General features: G+C 41.0%; 2 protein-coding genes across 14 annotated transcripts in view; both read left to right on the top strand.

The window, feature by feature from the left end:
- The window catches only part of TCP11X2 (t-complex 11 family, X-linked 2), a 53,227-nt gene extending 43,053 nt beyond the window's left edge, over positions 1–10,174 (top strand). The window contains exons 11-12 of one of the 2 annotated variants that reach the window (XR_013531626.1): positions 3,845–3,952; positions 4,429–10,174. Coding sequence is in view for 1 of the 2 variants with exons in the window: in XM_078363326.1 (XP_078219452.1) it covers positions 3,845–3,847 (3 nt within the window). In the remaining variant the exon portion in view is untranslated. Of the gene's footprint in view, positions 1–3,844 lie in introns of both variants that reach the window. The other variant, XM_078363326.1, reaches the window with a different exon arrangement.
- Positions 1–25,558, top strand: part of LOC128930704 (nuclear RNA export factor 2-like) — a 70,087-nt gene that overhangs the window by 26,188 nt on the left and 18,341 nt on the right. The window contains exons 1-3 of one of the 12 annotated variants that reach the window (XM_078363317.1): positions 23,105–23,236; positions 23,883–23,941; positions 24,134–24,229. In XM_078363317.1, coding sequence (XP_078219443.1) covers positions 24,187–24,229 — 43 coding nt within the window. In that variant the 5' untranslated portion in view covers positions 23,105–23,236; positions 23,883–23,941; positions 24,134–24,186. Of the gene's footprint in view, positions 1–3,844; positions 3,953–22,410; positions 22,653–22,975; positions 23,244–23,280; positions 23,942–24,133; positions 24,230–25,558 lie in introns of those variants that run through there. The other 11 variants (XM_078363318.1, XM_078363314.1, XM_078363316.1 and 8 more) reach the window with 11 other exon arrangements.

Below are 25,558 nucleotides of genomic sequence, written 5' to 3'. Positions count from 1 at the left end.
TACTTTGGACAGTATGGTCATTTTTATGATATTGCTTCTTACTAACCATGAGCATGGAATGTTTTTTTTTTTCTATCTGTTTGTGTCCTCTCTTATTTCCTTGAGCAGTGGTTTGTAGTTCTCCTTGAAGAGGTCCTTCGTGACATCCCTTGTTAGTTGTATCCTAGTATTTTATTCTCTTTGTAGCAATTGTGAATGGGAGTTCACTCATGATTTGGCTCTCTGTTTGTCTGTTATTGGTGTGTAGGGATACGTGTGATTTTTGCACACTGATTTTGTATCCTGAGACTTTGCTGAAGTTGCTTAACAGCTTAAGGAGATTTGGGGCTGGGACTATGAGGTCTTCTAAATATACAATCATGTCATCTGCAAATGGAAACAATTTTACTTCCTCTTTTCCTAATTGAGTATCCTTTATTTCTTTCTCTTGACTGATTGTCCTGGCCAGAACTTCCAATACTATGATGTTGAATCCGGGTGGTGTGAGAAGACCTCCTTGTGTTGTGCTGGCTTTCAAAGGGAATGCTTTCAGTTTTTGCCCATTCTGTATGATATTGGCTGTGGGTTTGTCATAAATAGCTCATTATTTTGAGATATGTTCCATTTGTACCTAGTTTATTGAGAATCTTTGACATAAAGGGCTGTTGAATTTTGTCGAAGGCCTTCTCTGTGTCTGCTGAGATAATCATGTGTTTTTTGCCTTTGGTTCTGTTTACGTGATGGATTACGTTTATAGATTTGCATATGTTGAACCTGCCTTGCATCCCAGGGATGAAGCCTACTTGATTGTGAGGGATAAGCTTTTTGATGTGCAGTTGGATTCGGTTTGCCAGTATTTCATTGGCAGAAGACAAGAAACAGCTAAGACCAGGGTAGAACCGAAGGAGATAGCGACACATAAAAAACTTCAAAAAATCAACGAATCCAGGAGGTGGTTTCTTGAAAAGATCAAGAAATTAGATAGACTGCCATCCAGACTAATAAAGAAGAAAAGGGAGAAGAGCCAAATAGATGCAACAAAAAATGATAAAGGTGGTATCACGACTGATCCCACAGAAATACAAACTACCATCAGAGAACACTATGAACACCTCTATGCAAATAAACCAGTAAATCTAGAAGAAATTGATAACTTCCTGGACACTTACACTCTCCCAAGACTAAACCAGGAAGAACTGGAATCTCTTTACAGACCAATAACAAGGTCTGAAATTGAGGCAGCAGTTAATAGCCTACCAAGCAAAAAAAGTCCAGGACCAGACGGGTTCACAGCAGAATTCTATCAGAGGTGCAAAGAGGAGCTGGTACCATACCTTCTGAAACTTTTCCAAATGACAGAAAAAAGGGAATCCTCCCTAACTCATTTTATGAGACCAACATCATCCTGATGACAAAACCTGGCAGAGCCACAACTAAAAAACAAAATTTCAGGCCAATATCCATGATGAACATTGATGCAAAAATCCTCAATAGAATATTTAGTGACTTCTTTTACTGTTTCGGTTGATTTATCATTGTTTCCACAGGGTTTTTCAGGTATACCATAATATCACCTGCACATAGAGATGGCTTTACTTATTTTATAAAATGTAAGTTTTATTGTGTATATCTAAAGTATACAGCATGATGTTATGGGACACATATAAATAGTAAGACAATCATTATAGTGGAGCAAATTAACATAACCATTATGTCACATAGTTACCCATTTTTGGTTTCGGTAGCAGGGGGTGCTAAAATCTATTCATTTAGCAAAAATGCCACATCATATTTAATAGTACAATTTTATTAACTGTATTCTGTATGTTGTACACTAGATCTCTAGTCTCTTTCATCCTACATATCTGCTACTTTGTATCCTCTGACCTACACCTCCCCCTTTCCTCCTCCCACTCCTTCTGCCCCGCCCCGACCCTGGTAATCACGGCTTTATTCTCGGCCTCTGTATATTTGAGTTTTATTTTACTTTTATTTTTTCAGATTGCACATATAAGCGAGATCATGCAATATTTCTCTTTCTGTATCTGGCTTATTTCACTTAGCATAATGTCCTCCAGGTTCATCCATGTTTTGGCAAGTGGCAAGATCTCCTTTTAAAAGTGTGAATATACAACACATTTTCTGTATCCATCCGTCCCTTCGTTGGGCATGTAAACATCCGTCCCACCTAGGTTGTTTCCATATCTTGGCTTGTGATTAATTCTGCAGTGAACATGGGAGTTCAGGTACTTTTAAAAGATCAACTGCGTTTAAAGGTGGTTATTTTATTTCCTTTGAGTAGATACCCAGAAAAGGAGTTGCTGAGTCATACAATAGTTCTATTTTTCACAACCATATTTTTTTCTAAAATAGAAAAATGTAGGACTACTATTTTATTTCTAAAACAGAAAAAAAAATCTATTTCTTTAGGTACCTCCGTACTGTTTTCCATAATGGTTGCCCCAATCTATATTCCCATCAGCAGTGTACGAGGGTTCCCTTTTCTCCACACCCTCAGCAATGTGTGTTATCTCTTGGCTTTTTGATGATCGCTATCCTGATGGTCGTAAGGTGTTGCCTCATAGTAGCATTTTCCTGATGATTAATGATGTTGAGTACCTTTTCCTATACCTGTTAGTCATTTTGTATGTCTTCTTTGGAGAAATATCTATTCAGGCCCTCTGCCCATTGTTTAAATTGGATTGTTTTTCTGCTATAGAGTTGTATGATTTCCTTATAAAATTTGGATATTAAACCCTTATTCATATATACGGTTCACAACTATTTTTTCCCATGTGAAAGTTGCCTTTTCACGTTGTTGATTCTTTCCTTTGCTGTGCTTTTTAGTTCTTGAAATTCATTCCTATGAGAATGATTGATTTCTCTAGTCAATTGACTATAAGACTTGTAATACAAGATTGAATAGGTGTGAGGTAGTAAGCGCGCATTCCTTGTTCCTGATCCCCGGGGAAAACTTTGAGTGGCCCCCCGCCCCCCACCGCATTGAATAAGTTACTAGCATTCTGACTTAGGTATATATGTTTTTTCATGTTAGGAAAGCATCCTGTGATCCCTATTTTCTTGAGGCTTTTCTATTTTTTAACATAAAGAGGTGTTGAATTTTCCAAAGGCTTTTTCAGCATCTCTGGTGATAACCATATGATATTTGTCTTTAATTGTATTAATATGGTGGATGATATCAAGGTACTTTCTAATATCTAACCAACCTGCATTGATGGGATAAATCCTACTTTGCCAAAGTATATTATGATTTTTTAAATGCGTTGTTGGGTGTTGTTCACTAATATTTTATCTAGCTTTTTTACATCTACACTTATCTCCCCATGTCACACTTGGTTCATCAAGGGAGTTATGAAAATTTCCTTTTTAAGGCTGTTGAATAATTTATAGAGCATTGGTACTCTGGCATACTATCTGATCTCTGAAGTTCATTAGAATTCACCTGTAATAGCATGTGAGCCAGGTGCTCCATGGGAGTCATTCCTTAATAAATTTTTCTATGAAAATTGGCCAATTTAAGCCTTCCAACATTAGAGTGAAAATATTGATAATCTGTTTTTCCTAGGAAATTATCAATTTCATGTGCATTTTAAAATTTATTTGCATACAGCCTTGAAAAGTAACCTCATTTTTTTCTGTTTAAATGATTATCATTTGTCATTTACTATTTTGTGCATTTGTGCTCTCTCCCTTTCTTCTTTCATTAATCTAGCTAGTGAGTTGGTCCATGAAAATGAAACAGGATTTTGATCTAATAAATATGCACATATTGATTTCCTACTATGTATCTTATCAATTTCAGCTCGTTCATTCATTCATTCATTCATTCATTCATTCATTTTAGTGACCGAGTCTCCCTGGATCACTCAGTCTGGAGTACAGTGGCGTGATCATAGCTCCCTGCAGCCTCCAGCTCTTGGTCTCAGGCTATCTTCCCACCTCTGCCTCCTGAGTAAGTAGGACTACAGGCATGTTCCATCATGCCCAGCTAATGATTATCATCATTATTATTATTTTTGTAGAGGCAGGGTCTCCTTATGTTGCCCAGGCTGGTGTCAATCTCCTGGCCTCAAGTGATCCTGCCACCTCACCCTCTCAAAGTGATGGGATTACAGGTGTGAGCCACCAAGACTGGCAATTTCTTTGTATTATTTATTTATTTGTGTTTCTTTTGGATTCCCTGGTTGTTCTTTTAGTAGATTTTTGAGACAATGCTTTAATTTATTTAATTTTGTTCTTTCATTTTTACTGATCAGAGTATTTAGCGGTCTGAATCTGCCTCCAATCACTGCTTTAAATATCTTCTACAGATTCTCATACATAAGCGCTCATTGTCACTCTTCTTAAATATTTCTGTAACTTCAGTTTGCATCTCCTTTTTGTCTCAACGTTTGCTTAATAGAAGGCTTAACCATTTTTTTTTTCCAGGTAGAAGACCCTTTCTGATTTCAGTTTCTGTTAGTAAGTTCTACTTTTGTTTCATCACGATTGCAAAGGGTGGGTGGAATATTTCTACTTCAAGGAAATTAATGAGGTCTTCACTGTGAGATAATTATAGTCGTGTTTCATTAACATGCCATCAGCTTCTGACAAGGTGGTTTATTCTTCATTTCCAAGGTGTAGAGTTATGTGTGCATGTGTGTGTGTGTATCTATGCCTATGTGTGTATACACACATACAATGTATCTTATTAATTATGTTGTTTAGATTTTCTGTATACATCTCTTTATTGTACCACCAGATTTGCCTTGTACTGAGACTTGCCATGTATTAAATCTCCTGTTACTACTGTGGTTCAACGTCTCCATACTTTTTGGCCTTACGAAGGTGGATGCTATGGTAATTTGTGCATAAATATTCCTAAGTATTATATCTTCACTGTGAAGTTTCAATTTTAACGTTAACATGTAAACTTTGTCATTAAAAAAAAAAAGAAGATTTTTAGCACCTGTTTTCTTATTGAGCATTTTACTATCTGGTCCACTAGTTAGTTTTTAACCTGTAGTCTCCTTCGACACTCATCTACTGCCTTATGAAAGAAAAAAGTTTACTATGGTTTTTCCTATCCCTCTCATTTCTCTCAACTTACTTGCACTATTTCTTTTTTCCAAAATATAAAATAAATGCACATTAGTCGTTTTCCTTGCTCCACCTTCATATTGGTATTAGGTACCAAAAGCTCACCCTCAGATGTTTTAGGGAAGATTTTCCTGTCATTACCTTTGGAATGACAATCCCAGTTCACCCTTTAGAATATAGGTTAGCAAACGTTTTCTGTAAAGAGCCATATAGTAAATATTCCAACCAGTGGGCCATAGTTTGTAGACCCTTTCTCTAGTGTAGTCCTCAGGAAGTGCTGATGGGTACATAATTTCCGAAGTTCCTGTCCGATTTTCTATAAACCGTGATATTTGTGAAGGATCAGCTGAGCTGGATATCAAATCATTACTTCAGACTTTTTTAAAGTCCGTTTCTGAGTTTAGCATTTTAAATTATATTCTAAATCAAGGCAGGTTTTATAATCTCAAATGCTTCTTTGAATGGAATTAATTCTGTTTGGAGGGTTGACTTACAGTTGTTGTTTTTTTCTGTCTCATGGTTGTTTAATACGTGTGAACTTTTTTCTTCTGCTCTTTTTCTCTTTCTGGAACGATTTGTAAGGAATTCTCCTTCCTTTTGTTCATTTATATGATATTGGATTGTTTTTCTGGATTCCTATTTTAATGGTGCTATTTTCTGTCAGTGTAGAAAAATTCAGGCCTTAGATTTACTGATTTCGTTTGTTTATTTTGGTAGTGGACAAAGAAGTGATGAGAGCTGTGATTCTGTGATTGTCCTATGTGTTTCAAGATTCTTCATTTTCCCCTTGTTTCTTTTCCCATCATTACCAAAGTGCCAAAGCATGCTTCTCCCTTGCTGTCTGCCCTTACTCTTCCCCAGAAGCCGTGCATTTCAAAGAGTACTTTTTTTCTTTTCTCGAGACAGAGTCTCGCTCTGTTGCCCAAGCTGGAGTGCAGTGGTGTGATCTCGACTCACTGCAACATCTGCTTCCTGAGCTCCAGCGATCCTCCCACCTCAGCCTCCCGAGTAGCTGGGACCACAGGCACACACCACCACACTCGGCTAATGTTTTAAGGTTTTGCAGAGATGAGGTCTCACTATGTTGCCTAGGCTGATCTGAAACTCATGGGCTCAATGATCCTCCTGCCTCGGGCCTTTCAAAGTGATGGGATTACAGACGTGAGCAACTGCACCCAACCCAAAGACTACATTCTAAGATCATCTCTACCTCTTTACCTTACACCTATTTTAGAGGCCCTTCCCTATAGTCCCTGCTCTCATTATCTGGGACACCTTTTCGGTGTTTTTTAGACTTAGTATGGGCCCAGTCATTTTAACTGTAGTTTCAGATCAACTTGCCTCTTCCTTTCTCTGTATCTCTTGCAGCTTTTCTTGGTCTGTCTTTGCTTGCCACGAAGCCTGGTGATGGGAGCATGACAGATCACGTGCTGGTATTTCATGCTTTTTCTCTTTTTACTCGTTACTAAAGATTTGGCATTATCCGTTTCTAAGTAACGATGAGGATGTGGCTTCTGTATAGATTTACATCATCTTCCTTTGTGATTGGTTTATATCCTTTTCACAGGAAACATTGGGAGGCAGGTGTCTGGGTGGTTAGACGTTGCCTTCTGCTGACTTACAGCTGATTTTGGATGGCATTTTATCTTATCTAAATGTGTGTATGTGTGTATACAAACACACACACACAAACACAGACATTTATACACACATACAAGTCTTTTTCTATTCTAGTATAGTTCTCTTGAAGTGGCTGTTGGATTCACCCTAGATTTGTTCGATGCGTATTTCATTCATTACTATCCTTGGTGGCAGTCAAGAGACTGTGGAAATCTTCTCAGGATTTGTTAATGCTCCTCACCCTAAAGCAGGTTCGTGAAGATGGACCCAAAGGCGCCAGCCACACTGCTAGAGCTTGCTGCATGGGGTCTTCCGAGTGAAGAGCTTGCAGCTCTCCATGCTCTTGAGGAGCTCCCATGGGGCCTCTATGTTCCATTGTTTATCATTGCCTTCTTGGGAGGGCAGAAGATGAAACTGAAGGCCATGGTGAGGATTTGGCCTTCCCGTTGTCTCCGTGTTGGGCCACTGAGTGTACAGAGTCACACTACGAAATCTTGGGAGCCACGACTGATGGTCTGCATATCTTCCCTGCCCAGAACTCTTCCTCTTGGTAACCCTCTGTACACTGGAGACATAGTGAGTCATCAGGAGGGTATGCTGGAGCCTGAGGCAGGGGATGGCCTAACAGTCTCCTAAAGGTAGTTGAGGGTGAATGCTGAGGATCTCTGTGAGGTTGGTGGTCCAACACTTGAGGTCACCTTAAAGACTCTAATGTCTTACAGAGGTGATTATGGAATAGAGGTGATTGAGAATGCTATTGATGGATTTACCTACTGGGTGTGATTACATAGAAGAACAACATGGGCATTGAGACTGGGGGGATCAGAGGAGAAGGAAGGATGGGGAAAATAATGAAAGATGTTGAGTTTGTATGGAAAAAAAAATTGTTGGTAGATTTTATGTGGAGTGAAGAGCAAAGATAAAGGGTTTGTCCCTGCTTCTCCTCATCGATCTTGCTGGGTTAGATTAAAATCAGCTACCTTTCATGTTCTGTCTTCCTCTCTCTACAGGGGGCCAAAACGGAGGGTGCTAGGTTTAAGGCAGGACCCAGACAGCAGAACCACATGTTCTTAGATCAGGAGCACATTTCCATTTTGTTTTCAGTCTTGTGTTTACTCTCAGCACTCTATCCTGAAAAGAGAAGAAGCCAAGTGCAGTGTTAGGCCCCTGGAAATTGTACGTTTAGAGCCTGAGTCTCAGCCCAACCAAGGAATGCACGGGATTGTTAGTGGACCTTTCCCTTGAGAAAGGACCTTTCCCCTGAGAAGAAGGCAACTCTTTTCTTTCCTGTCGAGTAAAGTTGAGCAGAGCCTTGGGTCCTTGCACCTTTGCTGCAGAGATTTGCAAATTGATCAAGTGTCTGCCCATGAAAGCATCCTGCAGTTTCTGGAACTGGGATGCACTGATCACCTGGAAGGAGATCGGGCTTATTTGGGTGAAGTCAACACCCTTTTGGCACCGAAGACCCACCTGGACAGACTTAGTCTGTCTAAAATCACTTTAAAATCCTGTAAGCAGAGAAACTTCTCAACTTTTCTCACTCATCTTGAGCAGATGAACAGCCCCCAGGAACTCAGCTTGTCTTTCTTCTGCCTCATGGATCGGCTGGACAAAATTTCCGGATGAGGGGCTGGGGAGGGACCTGGGTTCCCTGAATGCCCCATTATGAACAAAGGAGTGCGACTAGTCATAGATATTCTTAAAACACCTTGTAACCCATTTCTCCTTCCACAGCAGCACGGGCACTGCTGGGTGTTTGAAACTGGCCAAGCTAGAGCATGTAGTCCCTCATGCTGAGGAGAAAGGATTAGAAAAGTCAGCTGTGCCCAGTCAGTCAGTCAGTCAGTCAGTTAATCACGTGCAGACACTAAGATGAAAGAGAAAACAGTCCTTTTACTGGAGTTTATAGCCTTCTAGAGAAGAAGGGGAGGCGTTCAGTTGGAGAAATAACTTATGCTGTAGCACTGATGCAAATCCCCATGTAGTGGTCACAATAGGTAATACTGCCACATCATTTTGTTCCTGTAGTTTTCCCAAGGCTTAGGACTTGAATGGAGAACTTGTCATTTGGAAATTCGTCAAAGGTAAGTCTCAGTCGGCTGCTTTCCCAGACCCATCCCCATCAAGTAAGTGAACTAGGTACACTGCTAATTATACTGTAGGCACTAAGCTAAATTCTTTTTACTGAATCTTTCCCACAACCCTGTATAATAATTGCTATTGTACACATTTGAAAGACTAAAAAACTGTGTCTTAGGGTGGAAAAGTAACTTTCTTAGGGTCACAAATCTATTAAGTCTGACTCTAAAGCCCACAATGTTAACTGCTGTTACAATGGACATACGGATGACTTTATTCTAGAGTCATAAGCATCTATAATTCAGAACTGCTTGCTCTAGTCCAACCCTCATTCTTCAGAAATACCTTCCTTTTTTCCCTCTACAGAGTCCTGCTATCTCATTTGTATCCACTGTATGTGTCTCTCTGTGGACTTTCTACCAGAGACATCACTGTCCTATCCCAGAGCTCTCAGGTTACCCATCTAAACTGTTGAGTCTGAGTAACAATCAGATGTCCTGGGAAGTTTCTGGGTCATTCTTGGCTCTGCTGGAGAAGGTCTCAGGGACCCTGGAGCATCTGGAGGTAGACAACTGCCTGATAACTGATTTTACTTTCTCTGTTGTCACCCCAGCCCTGAGCCACTGTTCCCACCTCTGTGTTCCTAGCTTTGTCTTCAACCCCATCACAATGCCTGTGCTCACAAGTCCTCTGCAGCACTTAACAGCCTGGATGGAGCTGAAGTATGTGATTTATCCTGTTCCTGTCCACGGCTATGAACAATGGCGTTGTTGTGGCAGTTTGGACATGAAAGCTTGCTGAACTGCAGGCCCAGTTGAAGGTGATGCTGCAGGCAGTACAACAGAACAACATGAACTAGAACACCCATCCTGAGTGATTTTCACGGGACAAGGAGCTGTTTCATCACTGACGTGTGGCCACTAAAACAGAGTGTTCTTGCCTGAAGCCCAGTTTTTAAAGACACATAATGTAAAATTCTGCTATTCCAGGAAACTGGTGTTGGGGAGATTGGGTGTGTAACTGACCTCTATAAGAGAAAAGCCCTAAGAAGGAAACAGCAGACATTGAGAAGTGCTGTGGGTCTCTAGCCCATTGCCCTCTACATCCTCCATCTCGTTAATGACCACAGTGATGGGTATGTGACGTGGGCTGACCCAGTCATGGCACACCATTTCCCCGTCCAGACTGATCGGTTCACTTATGGGTACTTGACACCAGTCGGGACAATTGAAACCTTTCCTGGATGTTTTTCTGGAGTAGGTGCTGGTTACTGAAGCCAATAATATTACTCACTGAATTCCTTTGATCTTGTTGTATTCATGATTGCCTCAGGCTGCTTATGAGAAACCATTGGCAATTAAAATGATAAGTAACAATAAACAAACTATGCCCACTACCTACTGGTGTCTTTATCAGGATATTGCTATCTCCTTTCCTGGGTCTCAGAAGCCTGGGGCTCAGTTTGCCCTTATTTCACATAGATTCACCAAAGTTCTGTTATTAATTAGGTACTGTTCCTGGTGCTAAGAATGAATAGGCAAATAAGACCCTACACCAAGTCACTCACGGCACAGATCGTTCTACGATTTGTCTGTTTCCCCCACTCTTTTCTTTGGGGATTTGGAAAAGCTATTTAACCCATCTATATGGCAGATTTATGTGTTTATTTGTTTGTTTGTTTTTTTGCTTTGCCCCTTGCAGACTCTGCTCAATCCACGTTGGCCTCTATATGCTGTTGGGTAGCTCATCAAGACTCAGGCCATAACTTAAGTGTTACATCCTCCGAGAGGTTTTTCTCTTACTTCCCTCTGCTTACTTACCCCACTTCTCTCCCCTTACTTTCCCATACCGGTTTTTCATGTACATTTCCTTCAGGGTACACATCATTCCATATGCATTTGCTCCCTCTGCTCTTCTCCTAGAGTTGCACTGTTCAGCATGGTAGACACTAGCCACATGTGGCTACTGAGCACTAGGAATTTGACTACTATAAAATGTGATGTACGATAACTGTAAAACGCACACTGAATATTCAAGACTTAGTGAGAAACAAAAAATGTAGAATAATGAATAACTTATGTGTATTGTTTACGTGATGAAATGATAAGATACTACGGGTCAAACACATAGTAAAAAACAAAAAAAAAAGAAGACAAATACTAATGTGTTTATACTGGTCACCATGTTGAAATGATAGCACTGCAGCAAAGACAATCACTCTCAGCATTCCTATTCCATACCTCCTTGGAAGACCCAATCGATACAATAAAGCAAAGGAAAGCACTAAAAGGCACACAGACTGGAAATGAAGTCATCAAAAAAGTGTCCCTATTTACTGACGTGATGGCTATGTACAAAATTTCCAGGAATTTATGAAAAACTTCCTAGAACTAAGGAGTGAGTGTACCTCGGTTGCTGTATATCAGGTTAATATTAAACATAGGTCAAGTGTATTTTTATATGCAGTCCTCCCTTTGCACAGTTCCGATATGCAGGAAGGTCATTTACCGTGATTTAGTTAAATAACATCACTCCCTTCACAGTATGGGTCAAATTTCAGTTACCATGGTAAACTAACTCTCAGTAGTTACATAAAGACCACACTTTGCTGCTGGCTTTTCAGTCCACAAGTCGCTACTGAAATTACAGATGAGAATCATGACCAGCGGCCAGTCATGCCACTTCTTTCAAATTCTGCTTGTGTCACTCCACAAATCACTATTTAAGTAATAGATGAGCATCAGGATCAGTGACCAGTCATGCCACTTTTCTTTTAAAATCTCACCGTGTTTGGTCACTGAGTATCTATTATTTATTTCATGCATCAACAGCCAAGAATGAAGCTGAGTTACCTCCTTGTCTCCCAGTGAACTACTCATGTGACATTTTCCCAAAGAATTGGATAGTTTAAAAAGGGAATTGGCCAACAAAGAGAAAAGCAGGCAAGTAAATGACAAGAAATAATGCTGGACGCAGAAATTGGAAAAAGATTTTGATGGAAAGGATTAAGATATCCCAGTGAAAGTGACACTTGCAAAAAAGTTTACACTACAGGATTCCTTGGAGATGTTCATGACATAGAAAGAACAAAGAATAAAATGATGGAAGCTGATCAACACTTAAAACTGAGAAACAAAATTTGCCAAGTCATGGGAAAAAATATGTCTACTCCATATCACAATTATAAGATGAGACGAAGGCAAGAACTGTTCATACTACGCTTCCTTTTTTTTTTCCATGAGAAATTCTGAATTTAGTTTTATTTGGAATGTCACCACCTTCTCTGGTATAATATATGGTATAATTAAGTTTAGAATGTGAATGCTTTATTAATATTTGAAGATATTTTTATGTTTCCAGCACTTTTCTGAAAGAATCGCTTCTATTTAGTGAATAGTAGTGGACAAAGCCAGAATTGATGTTTTCTGTAACATTAAACTGGTATTGGTAGCAGCAGTTAAATTCAAGTCCCTTGACTCTGGTCGCAAGACTTTCTCTGAATTACTGTGACTTTGTAAAATATTCTTAATTTGAATTTTCTTGTTAATCCAATAGTCGTATACACTGATCTTAAGTAAAATTTGTATGTGACGGCCAGACACGGTGGCTCACGCCTGTAATCCCAGCACTTTGGAAGGCTGAGGCGGGTGGATCACTTGAGATCAGGAGTTCAAGACCAGCCTGGCCAACATGGTGAAACTGCGTATCTACTAAAAAAAAAAAAAATTAGTCAGATGTGGTGGCGGGCACCTGTAGTCCCAGCTACTTGGGAGGGAGGCTGAGGCAGGACAATTGCTTGATCCCGGGAGGTGGAGGTTACAGTAAGCCAAGATCGTACAATTGCAGTCCAGCCTGGGGGACAAAGTGAAACTCTGTCTCCAAAAAAAAAAAATTGTATGTGGCTAGTTATTAATTGTTCATTTCACTTTCATTGACATTTCAACTTTCACTTCACAGTGCTTTAAAAATGTGACCTGTTGGATTTCTACTTTCATGAAGTTAATGGATAATGTCATTTTTAGACCTAAAACTTTTTCTTTATTAAAAATCTTCATGTGTTTTTAAAATTTATTTTAAGTTCCGGGATACATGTGCCCGACATGTAGGTTTGTTACATAGGTAAACGTGCGTCATGGTGGTTTGCTGCACCTATTGGCCCATCACCTAGGCATTAAGCCCCACATGCATTAGCTATTTATTCTGTTGCTCTCCCTTCCTTCCACCCCCCTGAAAGGCCCCATTGTGTGTTGTTCCCCTTCCCGTGTACCATATGTCCTCATTGTTCAGCTCCCCCTTTTAAGGGAGAACATGTGGTGGTTGATTTTCTGTTCCTGTGTTACTTTGCTTAGGGTAACGGCTTCCAGATCCATCCATGTCCCTGCAGAGGACATGATCTTGTTCCTTTTGTGGCTACATAGTATCCTCTGGTGTATATGTACCACATTTTCTTTATCCAGTCTATTATTGATGGCCATTTGTGTTGATTCATTGTCTTTGGTATTCTGAATAGGGCAGCAATGAACATACGTGTGCATGTATCTTTATAATAGTATGATTTATATTTCTTTGAGTAGACACCCAGTAATGAGATTGCTGGGTCAAATGGTATTTCTGATACTATGTCTTTGAGGGATTGCCACACTGTCTTCCACAATGGTTGGACTAATTTGCACTTCCACCAACAGTGTAAAAGCGATCCCATTTCTCCACAGCCTCGCCAGCATCTGTTGTTTCATGACTTTATAAAAAAAGAAAATCACATTCTGACTGCCATGAGATAGTATCTCATATTAGTTTTGACTTTCATTTCTCTAATGATCAGTGATGTTGAGCTTTTTTTCATGTGTTTTTTGGCCACATAAATGTCTTCTTTTGAAAAGTGTCTGTTCATGTCCTTTGCCCACTTTTTTAATGGGGTTGTTTTTTCTTGTAAATATCTTTAAGTTCCTTGTAGATTCTGGATATTAGACCTTTGTCAGATGGATAGATTGCAAACATTTCCTCCCAGTCTGTAGGTCGTCTGTTCTCTCTGATGATAGTTTCTTTCACTGTGCAGAAGCTCTCTAGTTTAACTAGATCCCCTTTGTCAATTTTTGCTTTTGTTGCAATTGCTTTTGATATTTTTGTCATGAAGTATTTGCCCGTGCCTATATCCTGAATGGCACTGGCTAGATTTTCTTCTGGGGTTTCTATAGTTTCAGGTTTTACATTTAAGTCTTTAATCCATCTTGAATTAATCTTTGTATAAGGTGTAAGTAAGGGGTCTGGTTTCAGTTTTCTACATGTGGCTAGCCAGTTCTCCCAGCACTATTTAGTAAATGGGGAATCCCTACCTCGTTACTTCTTTCTGTCATGTTGGTCAAAGATCAGATGGCTGTAGATGTGCGGTCTTATTTATGAGATCTCTACTCTGTTCCATTGGTCTACGTGTCTGTTTTTGTACTGGTACCATGCTGTTTCAATGGCAAGTGCTGCAAATAGAACAAAAGGGACTGTTGCTCATTGTTGGTGGAAATATAAAATGGCCCAGACACTTTGATAAACAATTTGGCAGTTTTGCATAAAACTGAAGATACACTTACACAGCAATCCCACTCCAGGGTATTTACCCAAGAGGAATGAAAACCTTTTTCCCAGAATAACCTGCAAGCAAATCTTTCTTAGTTTGCTAAAAACTGGAAACATCCCAAATGCGCATTAACTGGGGAATGGATGAACAAACTGTGGTGTGTACGCACAATGAAACACTACTGGACAGCAAGACAGGTTCTAAGTACTGATAACATAATATGCGTACCATAGAATGGATGCCTCTCAAATACATTATGCTGAGTGGAAGAATACATACTCAAAAGTCTACATACAATGCCATTTATTTGGCTTTATAGAAAAGGGAAAAACAGAGAGAGAGAGAGAGAGAGAGAGAGAGAGAGAGAGAGAGAGAACAAATCAATCAGTGGTTCTCCTGGGCTGTAGAAGATCATCTTTAAAAGGGCATGAGGGCACCTTATGGAGGTGTGGACATGTCCAAGATCTTAATTCTTGGGTTGGTCACGTGGTTGCATGCTTTTGTCAAAAGGCACAGAATCGTGTCCCGAAAAAGGGAAAACGTTGCACTGTATCTCAAAACTCTGCACCTTGTTATTTTGTAACAATTTTGTCTATAGCTAAATAGAAAGCTGAGACTAAGAAAGGTCAAGTATCATGAAGTAAAAGAGAGGTTCTATTAGTAATAGCAAAGAGGTGGACTTCAAGCTCTGTGTTCCTTTCATTTGTTTTTAAATTTTATTTATTTATTTTTTAATTTGACCAAAAACTGTATATATTTATGGGGTACGATGTGATACTTTGAAAAGTGTACATATACATTTAGAAAGATTAACTCAAACTAATTAATATGTCCATCATCTCACCTACTTATCACATTTTATTCTGAGAATATCTAAAATCTACTTTTAAAGCGATTGATATATACGATATGCTATTACTGACTCTTCTCACTATGCTGTGCCATCGGTCACCAAAACATTCCTGCTGTCTAACTGTACTCCAGTCCCAAATCCTCAGCAGTAAATGCCCCTGTCTCTCCTCGGTGAAACACTCTTGAGTCATAAAGTAGTCTTAGTGTAGTCCTATCTGGGGCTTAGTTCTCCCACATCTTTCCTGCCATCCACCAGAGCCTCTCGGCCTGTAAAGAGTCTTCTGAACTTGAGAAGTGGCAGGATTATGAAAGCCCAGCATGTCATACGCCTGCTTGTTCATTGCCCCTTCTCTCACCTTGGCCCTCTTGTGTTTCATAGCAATGCCATCTCAACATTGGGCATGATGAACATAACTCTTCTGGCCTGTCACAGAAGTGAAGCAAATTAAGTGATGGTCAAAGAAAAAAAAATATATATATATATATATATGCCAGACCTAAGTCAAACCATTTAAACTGTTACTTTTGTATTACTGGCAGACAAAAAAGGCGTTAAGACAACAACCATTATTCTGAATAAAGAAGGCCACCATGTCATCATGATAGAACTTTTATCAAAGAGCCAAAAGGCTGAACTTAAATGCGCTCAAAAACGTAGCCGAGAAATATATAAAACACGATGTTCAGAGTTATACGAAAGTTGCCTCGATAAAATATAAAAGTGCACTATTTCAGAGTGGGGCAGTTCCAAGAAGTAGCAAAATCCAGCGAGTGGCCATGAGCATGGCAGTCAAATGAGAGTCAAAGTCAAGTTGACAGGACCATTAAAATAGAAGCCATGAGGCTTGGAATCAGACTGGTTTTCTACACGAATGTTGAAATCATCCAGGATTGTGACAAGATTAGGTGTAGAAACTCTGAATGAGATGTAAAAGTCTTTGACCAAAAGACCAATACGTTGTTTTTATTTTAGAAAGCCACCTTTGGAAGATGTCCAGAATGGCCATAAAGTTGTATGTGTATTGGTCTGGGATATTTAAACGACAACTAACAGAAAGTGCAAGTCTCACTGGCTTATCCAATAAGGAAAGACATTTGTTAATATAACTGAGAGTTCTGAGGCAGGGTGCGTTTCATGGTTAACTGTGCCAGTAATTGAAAGATGTAAAGATCCAGGCTAAATCTCGACCCAACCACTGTTGGATTGGACATTGGATTATTGGATTAGATTAGACTAATTCCGGGCACACTCTTGGAGCTAAGAAAGTGGCCATATATCCCCAAGCACATGACTGTATTGGGAGGAGATACACTGATGGAGGCCCGAGCCTTATCAGGAAGGTAAAGAATGTGTATTGTGTAGGTAAACAAAAATGTCACCTGCAGGCACAGACTCAAATCCTATATACCACTATGAGTGTAGTAACCACAATCTTCAAGTCCTTCTTGTTTCCAAACAGAATGACTCTCAGGATAACAAAGACAGATACTTTTGTTCAGGAGCTACCTATATTGAATTCATGAATAGGCAGTTACAAAGCATGAGAGTTCTCCCCTGTGCAGTGTATGTTTTGGAAGAACCTCCAGAGGCATCCACTGTGGGATTCTTAAATCCCATATTCATTCTCTTTCAACTCATCGGCAAAGTTTTCTATTCAGTGTTGTCCTGAGATGATGTTGCGTCAGGATAATTTGACTAGCAGTAAATGAATTCTTCATATTTACTGTTAAGCTTTATCTTTCTGTCAACACCAGCACAGACTTCATAAAGATATTGAAGATCCTCAGATTTCAGTACGGAGCAATCTTAAGAACTGTGAGATTTAAGAATCCCATAATGGATGCCTCTTGAGGTTCCCTGGGTCTTTAGAAGAAAGTCAGACCTGGCCGGGCATGGTGGCTCACACCTGTAATCCCAGCACTTTGGGAGGCTGAGGCAGGTGGATGACGAGGTCAGGAGATTGAGATCATCCTGGCTAACATGGTGAAAACCCATCTCTCCTAAAAATACAGAAAATTAGCCAGGTGTGGTGAGACACACCTGTAGTCCCTGCTACTTGGAAGGCTGAGGCAGGAGAATCGCTTGAACCGGGAGGCAGAGGTTGCAGTGAGCAGAGATTGCACTACTTCGCTCCAGCCTGGGTGGCAGAGTGAGACTCCATCTCACCAAACAAACAAACAAAAAACAAAAAAATGTGGCCCCGATCACATCAGGGTCACCACCTGAGACTTTGGTCACTGCCTGCAAAAGTCTGACCTGCAGACCCTGACTCAACGATGGATGAATGAATGCACTCTCACACCATTACAGTGATACAAGTGGGCTAGGGATGGCTGTTGGCTGCTTTCAGAGGGTGAAAAGCAACCAATCAACCCAGACCCTGTGTCCATTCACACTTTTATTCCCTCAAGATTTTACAGCAGATGTTCTAAGTTAACACACTTGTGGATAATTAACATGGCTAAAATAGTGGTTATACAATGATATAAGCTTTAGGTTCCGGGGCCCAGAGTAAACACTATTAACAGGTAATTCCCCTTTGATCTCCCACGGAGAGGGCTATCTAGCACAAAGGTAACAGGAGTAAACAGAGTGGAGACAAACGGGTGTGGGGTAAAGCCTTTGATCTCTGTCTGTCTCTTTCCTATGCTAATGTTAATGAGGTGGCTGCCTTCAGCCTGCCTCAATAAAACCTTTTGGCCTTCCAAAAGGTTTGAAACTACAATCTATAACTTTCCCTAAATAGTTTCCATAATATTTTGCCGCCACCCTGAGTCAATAGCAACAAAAAAGAATTAAGTCAGACTCATATAATGTACCAAAATTAAAGAACAACCTTTTCCTCCAATACCTGCATTTATTCGTGCTTTAAAAAGAATGTTTCCATAACAATACCAAATATGTATATGAAAAGAAAATTAAAAATAAGATAATCACCCAATCTGCGAATATGCAGATTGGAAAATTAATTATCCATCTATAAATGGAAGCTCTTAATAAAGACGTTGTAGTATCGCATAGACAAGGTATGTAATGTGCTTTTTGCTCATGTTTTGCCTTAGCCTTCAACTACCCTGTCAAATGAGCTTAATCATGTTCATTGGTTCATTATTTGCTAACTCCTTGATTGATTTAGCTAACTGAGCCATCTGGCCAGTGAGTCATTCTATAACTGTTGACAAACTATGTTTAAAATCCAAGGATTAAAAAAATAAAACAAACATTAAATATTCTGCATTTTTCCACAGGATTTAATCACCGATAATAATTTATCAGTGATAAGCTGATCACAAGAAACAAAGGCTAAACTTTTCATACACCAAAAAGAAAACAATGTGGCTGACTGCATTTTTTAAATGATCTGACAATATTTTCCAAGAGAGTATTTAGAACTATTTCTTGAATTGAAAAATGCGGTTGCCTTGAGCAGATACCAAGAAGCAATCTGGGAAATTTAAACTTCTCTCCTCTTAATACATTAGAAATCTTTGAATCATAATTCCTCTTTTTGTTTTTTAATGGTCTTCACAGTGGAGGGAGTTTCCACATTGTACCAGAGAGCTGCATCCTCACGAATGGCACTGCTCTTGAGTAAACACGCTCTATGGAATCCCTACGTTTTCACTCCTCTCCATCCTTTGCCTGAAAAAAGTTTTCATTGTAGATGCAATTTTGTATTTGTATGTTGTGGTAGTCTTCAAAAAGTGAGCCTATTACCTAGAGGTGTTGAATTTTACCTTGCATTGAGGGGTTGGCATATTGAGCAATTTGCCAGCGAGCACTATGTGCAACTGCTTCTCTTTTTTTCCCATTGCTTGGCACTGACGTAAAGTTACTTCTAGCGACGTTAACGAATTTCACAAAGGAACACAGAAAAATATATGTTGAATCCAATGTCGGTAATGACAGCGTCCCAGCTTATGCTTTCCCTGCTATGCTGTTGCTAGGTAAGTCATTTTACTTTCTGAAAGTTAATTTACATAGGACATCTAGTTCAGGCGTATGTATCCGTGTTCAAACCAAAAACATGAGAGTATTTATGTTTAATTTAACGACGTCACAACCGTTCTGATACTTAGGGGAGTTCTAAAGAAGTAAGTTCTAGAAAGGGAGTTCCAGTACTCCCCTTTCTCTCGTTTCTGTCTTAGGTAAAGCTACTCCTCCTAAAGCCCCTAGCACAGTTCTCCAAAATGTTCACCACAGAACAAAAAGATAAAAGAAGAGAAAGTTGTTCCCGCTAAATCTTGCCATATCACATGCAAGAGAAATGGCTTGTCAACCTGCCTCACCCAAATAAACATGGTGCCTAATAAATTCAGTGCCTAAACTGGACCCCAGACATATGAACCTTTGTCCATAGAGTTACCTTCCCCTACTGTCTGTGTATACTAGAGCGCCTACAGACTTCCATTGATGTAACTTAAAAAAAAAAAAAATCCGAACAAACTCCCGATAATCATCTCAAAGGAAGGGTTAATGATATGAGTATCAAGGCTGATGGGAGCAAAATATGACTTAAAGTAAGAGTTATAATCAGGATTTGTCTTTTGGTGAAAGAATTTGACCATAATCACCATCAATACTGAGTAAGTTCCAGTTGAGCATAGGTGGGCTAGATAAAATTCTGCTGTGCCTTTTACTGGTGATCTGTTCATCTGTATGTAATGATAGGAACTGGGGTTGGGGCAGATACCAGGTCTTGAAGTAGGCTTCCATCCTGTGACTGTGTGTAGATACTTCCTAAATCCAACATGAAATTTCATTGAAGGTTCTTTCATAAATATGTGGCCCCATTTTATATCCTTTATTTACGTCTGTCCCATAAGTAATTTTCCAGAATTATCCGAGACCCACTGATTTGCACTTCCTAGTCCTTCCTTCCAAATGTCATGATTTCCTTTGATAACCTTAGAACCACAAACACAGCCTGCTGTCCTCAGTAGTATATTGCACTTTTAAGTGTGGTGGAACATTTGGTCTGTTGAGTTTTCTTCTGCTTATTTATGTAGCCAGGCCACAGGGTGGGAACCTGGCAGAGTAATCCCAATGCTTGGATAGCACTGCTTGCCTCTGCAAGCAAACCAGAAAGACTCCACTCCACCAAATTCATTTTGGATATGCTGATGAAGCCGCACTTTCCCACACAAATCAGCAATAATGGGGTTCGTGAAATTGCGATTAACAACAACAACAACCACTGCAATGTGTACTCTCCTTCTCTTTTCTCTGTCCTTTCTGGGGAGACACAGGCAGAATAATGAAATGGTAAAATCTGATTATAATTCAGATGCTACGAATTCAAAATTGTTGTAGTTCAGGCAAGAGCCAGGTATGATGTTTTAAACGTGCTGATAGTTCTCTTTTCAGTAATTTTTATAAGAAGGAAATGTTTTCAACTAACCTCAAGCCATTTTATGCTGTCTTTTATATACACATATTTTATATATTAGTAGTGGGTTACATTTAACTGCGTCTCCTGAGGTCCTTAATTAGATTCAGCATTGACTGGTGCTATTTACTAATAATACTTGAAATTACTTAGTGGGCATTTCAAAGAGAACATCCAAGATCTCAACACGTCAGTAACTGGGTCTGGCTTCCAGTTTGTGTGAATTAATAAGGCTGAACTAAAATTAATTTCATTTGGAAAACCCGGGGGCAGTCAGAACAGTCTAGTGCCATACTGCCTGGAGGAGACAGCTGGCTTGCCACCTACAATGTCTGTGACCTCTTAGGCAAGTGATTTAATTTCCTGTGCTTCCATTTCCTTGTCTGTAAAATTCTGCTATAGTACCTACTCCATAGAGTTAGCACTCTTAAATGTGTTAACCTTTGGAGTGTGTGGCACATACTAATCACTATACACATTTTCTTTTTCAAATGGACAACTCAAATTCATCAGGTTTGCCTTAATCTCCTTTGCATCTGTATGAAATTAAGTCAACAGTGCTGACCTGTACGGACGGCTTAGGCTCTTGCAGTAGTGTAGTGTCTACGATTATGGTTTTAGTGAGGATCTTTTTCACTGTAAAGTATTAAATTTCATGTTTGTTAGAACCAAAACACATAGAATATATTATGGCAGGATAGAGGGACTGGGCACGGTGGCTCATGCCTGTAATCCCAGCACTTTGGCAGGCCAAGGTGGAGGATCACCTGAGGTCATGAGTTCCAGACCAATCCGGCCAACGTGGTGAAACCCTGTCTCTACTAAAAAAAAAAAAAAAATGCAAAAATTAGCCAGGCGTGGTGGCCGGTGCCTGCAATCCCAGCTACTCAGGAGGCTGAGGCAGGAGAATCACTTGAACCCGGGAGGCAGAGGTTGCAGTGAGCCAGGATTGCACCATTGCACTCAAGCCTGGGCAACAAGAGCGAAACTCCATTTCAAACAAACAAACAAACAAACAAAAAGGGATGGGTGTAGAGAAAGCTCAAGTTTATCTGCTGTGGAAGGTTATCTGGAGGTACCACCGTCTCAGAACCGTGAGCATTATCAGAGGTCTGGGATTCATGAACTTAATGGTCTCCTGAAACATGTAGATCAGGAGAACTCTACAGTGGTTGCATTCTTCCCTCAGGCAGTTGACCCAAGCTGACCCACCGCTCCTAGGTACTTGAGCCTTGCCGCATCCTAAGGCTGCAGGTCACGTAGATGCCGCCATCATGCGAATACTACAATTATGAGCCCTACTGGTAGAGCTCTCCTGGTCATATCAGCACCAAGGGCTCTAAAACTTTGAGGTCGTGTGGTCTCTCTTGTCATGTTGCTGCTATGGTCATGTGGTGGGTCCAGCTCTTCCAGTCACTAGAGCATGGTGGACTACTGAACCCTGTTGCTTACATGGATTCTTCCCTCACATGGCCATTACTGGCTACCACCATGTGGAAGTCTCAGCCCTCGAAGTCATGTAGATGTCTTCGGCATGTGAAGTCAGGGGCATGTGGATGCTATGGTCACGTACACTGTTCCCACCCACTTCTCCCCATGGCCACAGAGTCAGGCTCATTCCTCTCTGTCATGGGAAGATTGTGAGCTGCCGAACTCTGCAGATCCGTGTGTGGGCAGCCAAGTGGCTCCTACCATCATGTGGCAGGCAAAACCCTTGTGGTCACGTGAGCACCGCAACTAACCAAGGTCTGTTGTACACGTGGCTCCTGTGGTCACAGGAGATTCCACGCCCTCTCAGTCACCGGAAGATTGAACTCTCGCGAGTCTTGTCGGAGACGTACTTCCGGCAGCTGTGTGACCTGTGACCTCTCCTCTCGTCAGGTACAAGCAGCCGCCCTTCTCGTCAGGTACAGGCAGCCACCCTTCTCGTCAGGTACAGGCAGCCGCCCTTCTAGTCAGGTACAGGCAGCCGCCCTTCTCGTCAGGTACAGGCAGCCGCCCTTCTCGTCAGGTACAGGCAGCCACCCTTCTCGTCAGGTACAGGCAGCCGCCCTTCTCGTCAGGTACAGGCATCCACCCTTCAAGTGTAGGGAAGGTCTTCTGACCGTGACTTTCTGAGGAGTAAGAACTACCGAGGTAGACTACCGTTAGAACTGTGCTCCACACCCTGACTCAGGCGAAAGTTTTATCGGACTGCGGCTCAAGCTGTCCGGCAACTTTCATATCCTGCCGCGGTGGAAGGAAGTCCGGTATTAGGGGAACCAGCCATTACAAGAAGTTTTCTGAGAATTGGGCTTTAAGGGGCGGCTGAGCAATCTTCAAATAACAGAGGCTGTGTGTGGAGGTTGGGGGGGGCTTAAGCGGGCCGGGGGGTGAAGGGGTTGGGTGGAGGTAGGCAGAGGACTTTCTTAATGTGGCCAAACTTGCATACGCTTGCCGGAGAAACCGTGTGTTTGTGCGCGCATGCGCGCGCGCGCGCGTGCGTGCGTGCGTGCGTGCATGCTCTCGCGCATGCGTCTGTGTGCTTTCGCGCGCTTTATGCATCTATGTCTGCCGTCCGCCTTGATCTTGGATTCACAGGAGCTGTCGTTGGTAGAGAGTGAAGTGAAGGAGGAGAAAGCTCTGGGGCAGAATGTGGGACTAAGATGTGAGAGGTGGGGTGGGTAGCGGGGCCGCGCGGGGCGGGAATTCACAAACTTGTAAGTCGTCTGTCAGGGTTAGGGCTGTGGAAGCCCGATGGGATCCCCCCTCCCCCACCACCCCGGTCCCACACTGGAAGCCCTACCCTTTCCCCGTCACCCTGCCTGATTCACTGTTTGTGCCAGGTGATTCTCTCTTCTGCCCCTCCTCGGACCATGCTGTTATTAAGGACATTCGAGACTTCCTAGATGCCAGTTTGTATAGGCGATTCCAGACCCCGTCTTAATTTCTGTCTTTTGTTTTATTGTGTAAAGATTCTCTTTGTTTCCGTGATTTATTTTTCTACTAAACATTCTAAACATGGGCTCAGAGGGGTGGGCGAAAGGGAGAGAGGAGAAGTGCTATTGTTTTTTTTTTTAAAGAGAATTTGATATTTCAATGAAAGTGTCCAAGTCGTCATGATGTGAAGACTCAGAATTTACTTGTTATACTTTAATTGAACTTCCATTGGCTTTACAAAGTACATTGGGGAGTGGGGTGACAAATTTTATTTTGTGCTTAGGATCCCTCAGTGGCTTATAGTAGTATAGCTTGACACTCTTTTGTTTCTGATTCTTCCCCCATCACCCCCCGATTTTGTGATTGCTTCTTAGATTCCTTCCTGAAAACTCTCCTTTTCTTCCTGTGGAAAAGTATATTGAATGGATTTAAGGTACAATCATGGGTGATAACATTTGGTACGTTATGAAAGTGGCATTGGGTGAATGAAGTTGCGCTAATTAGCAAGATAGTGCTTAAACTTAGGGGGTTTTAAGTATTGCTTGGCAGATGGCTAGAGAATATTATGACTTGTGATATTTGATATCACATGCAGCTCGAATAATCGATTTTTCTCTCATTTCAGCATTTCCAAGTCTGTTCTGTGAGACACTAGGGCCAGGACAAAGCAACAACAAAATGTGCTCTACTCTAAGGAAGTGTGGGACATACAGAACTGAAGGTAAACTAATACTGTAGGAATTTGTTAGATGATCTACTAATATACACCGTTGAGTCCGAAAGGGAGGGCTACTCTCCCCAACTTATATGGGAATGGCACAGTTTTTCCATAGAGCATTTGAGGTACCAGTGTTCTTCAGAAAACATTTGGGGAAACCCTGTTCAGACTACATCTTCTAACGCTTTAAAACCTTGTGCCTTTGTTTATACTCAGAACAGTGGAGTGTGGGTTTATAGTAGTTGTAGTCTGCTCATTAGGAAATTGGTTACTGCTCTTTAATTCATTTTATTTTATGTCATTAGTCAGTCTCTCCTGCTTGAAGCTTTCCACATTTTTACTCTTCAGAGATACCGTCAAGCATGCGTCTGATACCTTGGTGGTAGCAAACAATATGTGCATAAATGCAAGTGATTAGGAAGTGTTACCTGTGGCAGCAAATAAAGTGCCCCACTCTTGAAAACAGGATACAACTTACCCGTCAGGACAAGCAGATGCAGTACTGCTCATTTTATTAAAAAAAAACCAAAAAACAAAACACACACACACACACACACACTTCTTCAGAACCATTTTGTTATTACTTAATAATTATAGCTGCCATAGTTTGAGCCCCTGTTATATGTCAAGCACCGTGATAACCTTGGCCGTCATTCAAGTTACTGCATTAACCCTCAGGAAAATCCTGAGAGGGTGTTATTTTAATTGATAGATGAGCTATATGAGTCAGGAGAGGCTGAGTGTAACGCTGTGCTTACTGGCAACCCCCAAACCTCAGTGGCTTATTTCTCACTCCTGCTACATGTTTATGGCAGGTGCACATCCTTCATGGAATGGGGGACGTTTGGGTCTGAGCGATTCTTACTGGAATGACCCAGAGACCCAAACTAATGGAGTAGCCACCATCTAGAAAATGGTTAGTCACTGCATCAGAGTGGGAGAGAGCCCTAAGGGATCTCAAACCAACAACCAAACGTTCTGGCCCGGAAATAATCCATGTCACTGGTCACTCACAACCCATTGGCCAGAGCTAGTCACATGCACGACCATGCCCCAAGGAAGGCAGTCAGGACAGGCAGTTCTACCAGGTGCGCTGGGACAGGGGAGAATGTAAACACTTGGTAAGTGGCAGCACTGACTACTGCATGAAGGAATCGAAGCTGGGAGGGATTAAGTACTTGCCTAACACCACATCGGCTGTAAGTGACAGAATCAGGATTTGAATCCACCCTGGTGTGATTTCAAAGTCGATGTCCTTTCTGCTTCTTTCTACACTGTCTGCTGTTCTCTTACGGGAAGCTTATAGTAAAAATTATTTTACATCAACGATGC

The sequence above is a fragment of the Callithrix jacchus genome, chromosome X (genome assembly GCF_049354715.1).
Source record: "Callithrix jacchus isolate 240 chromosome X, calJac240_pri, whole genome shotgun sequence".
Classification (NCBI taxonomy): Eukaryota; Metazoa; Chordata; class Mammalia; order Primates; family Cebidae; genus Callithrix; species Callithrix jacchus.
The sequence above is the reverse complement of the archived record's forward strand: the minus strand, read 5'-3'. Positions and strand labels throughout refer to the sequence as shown.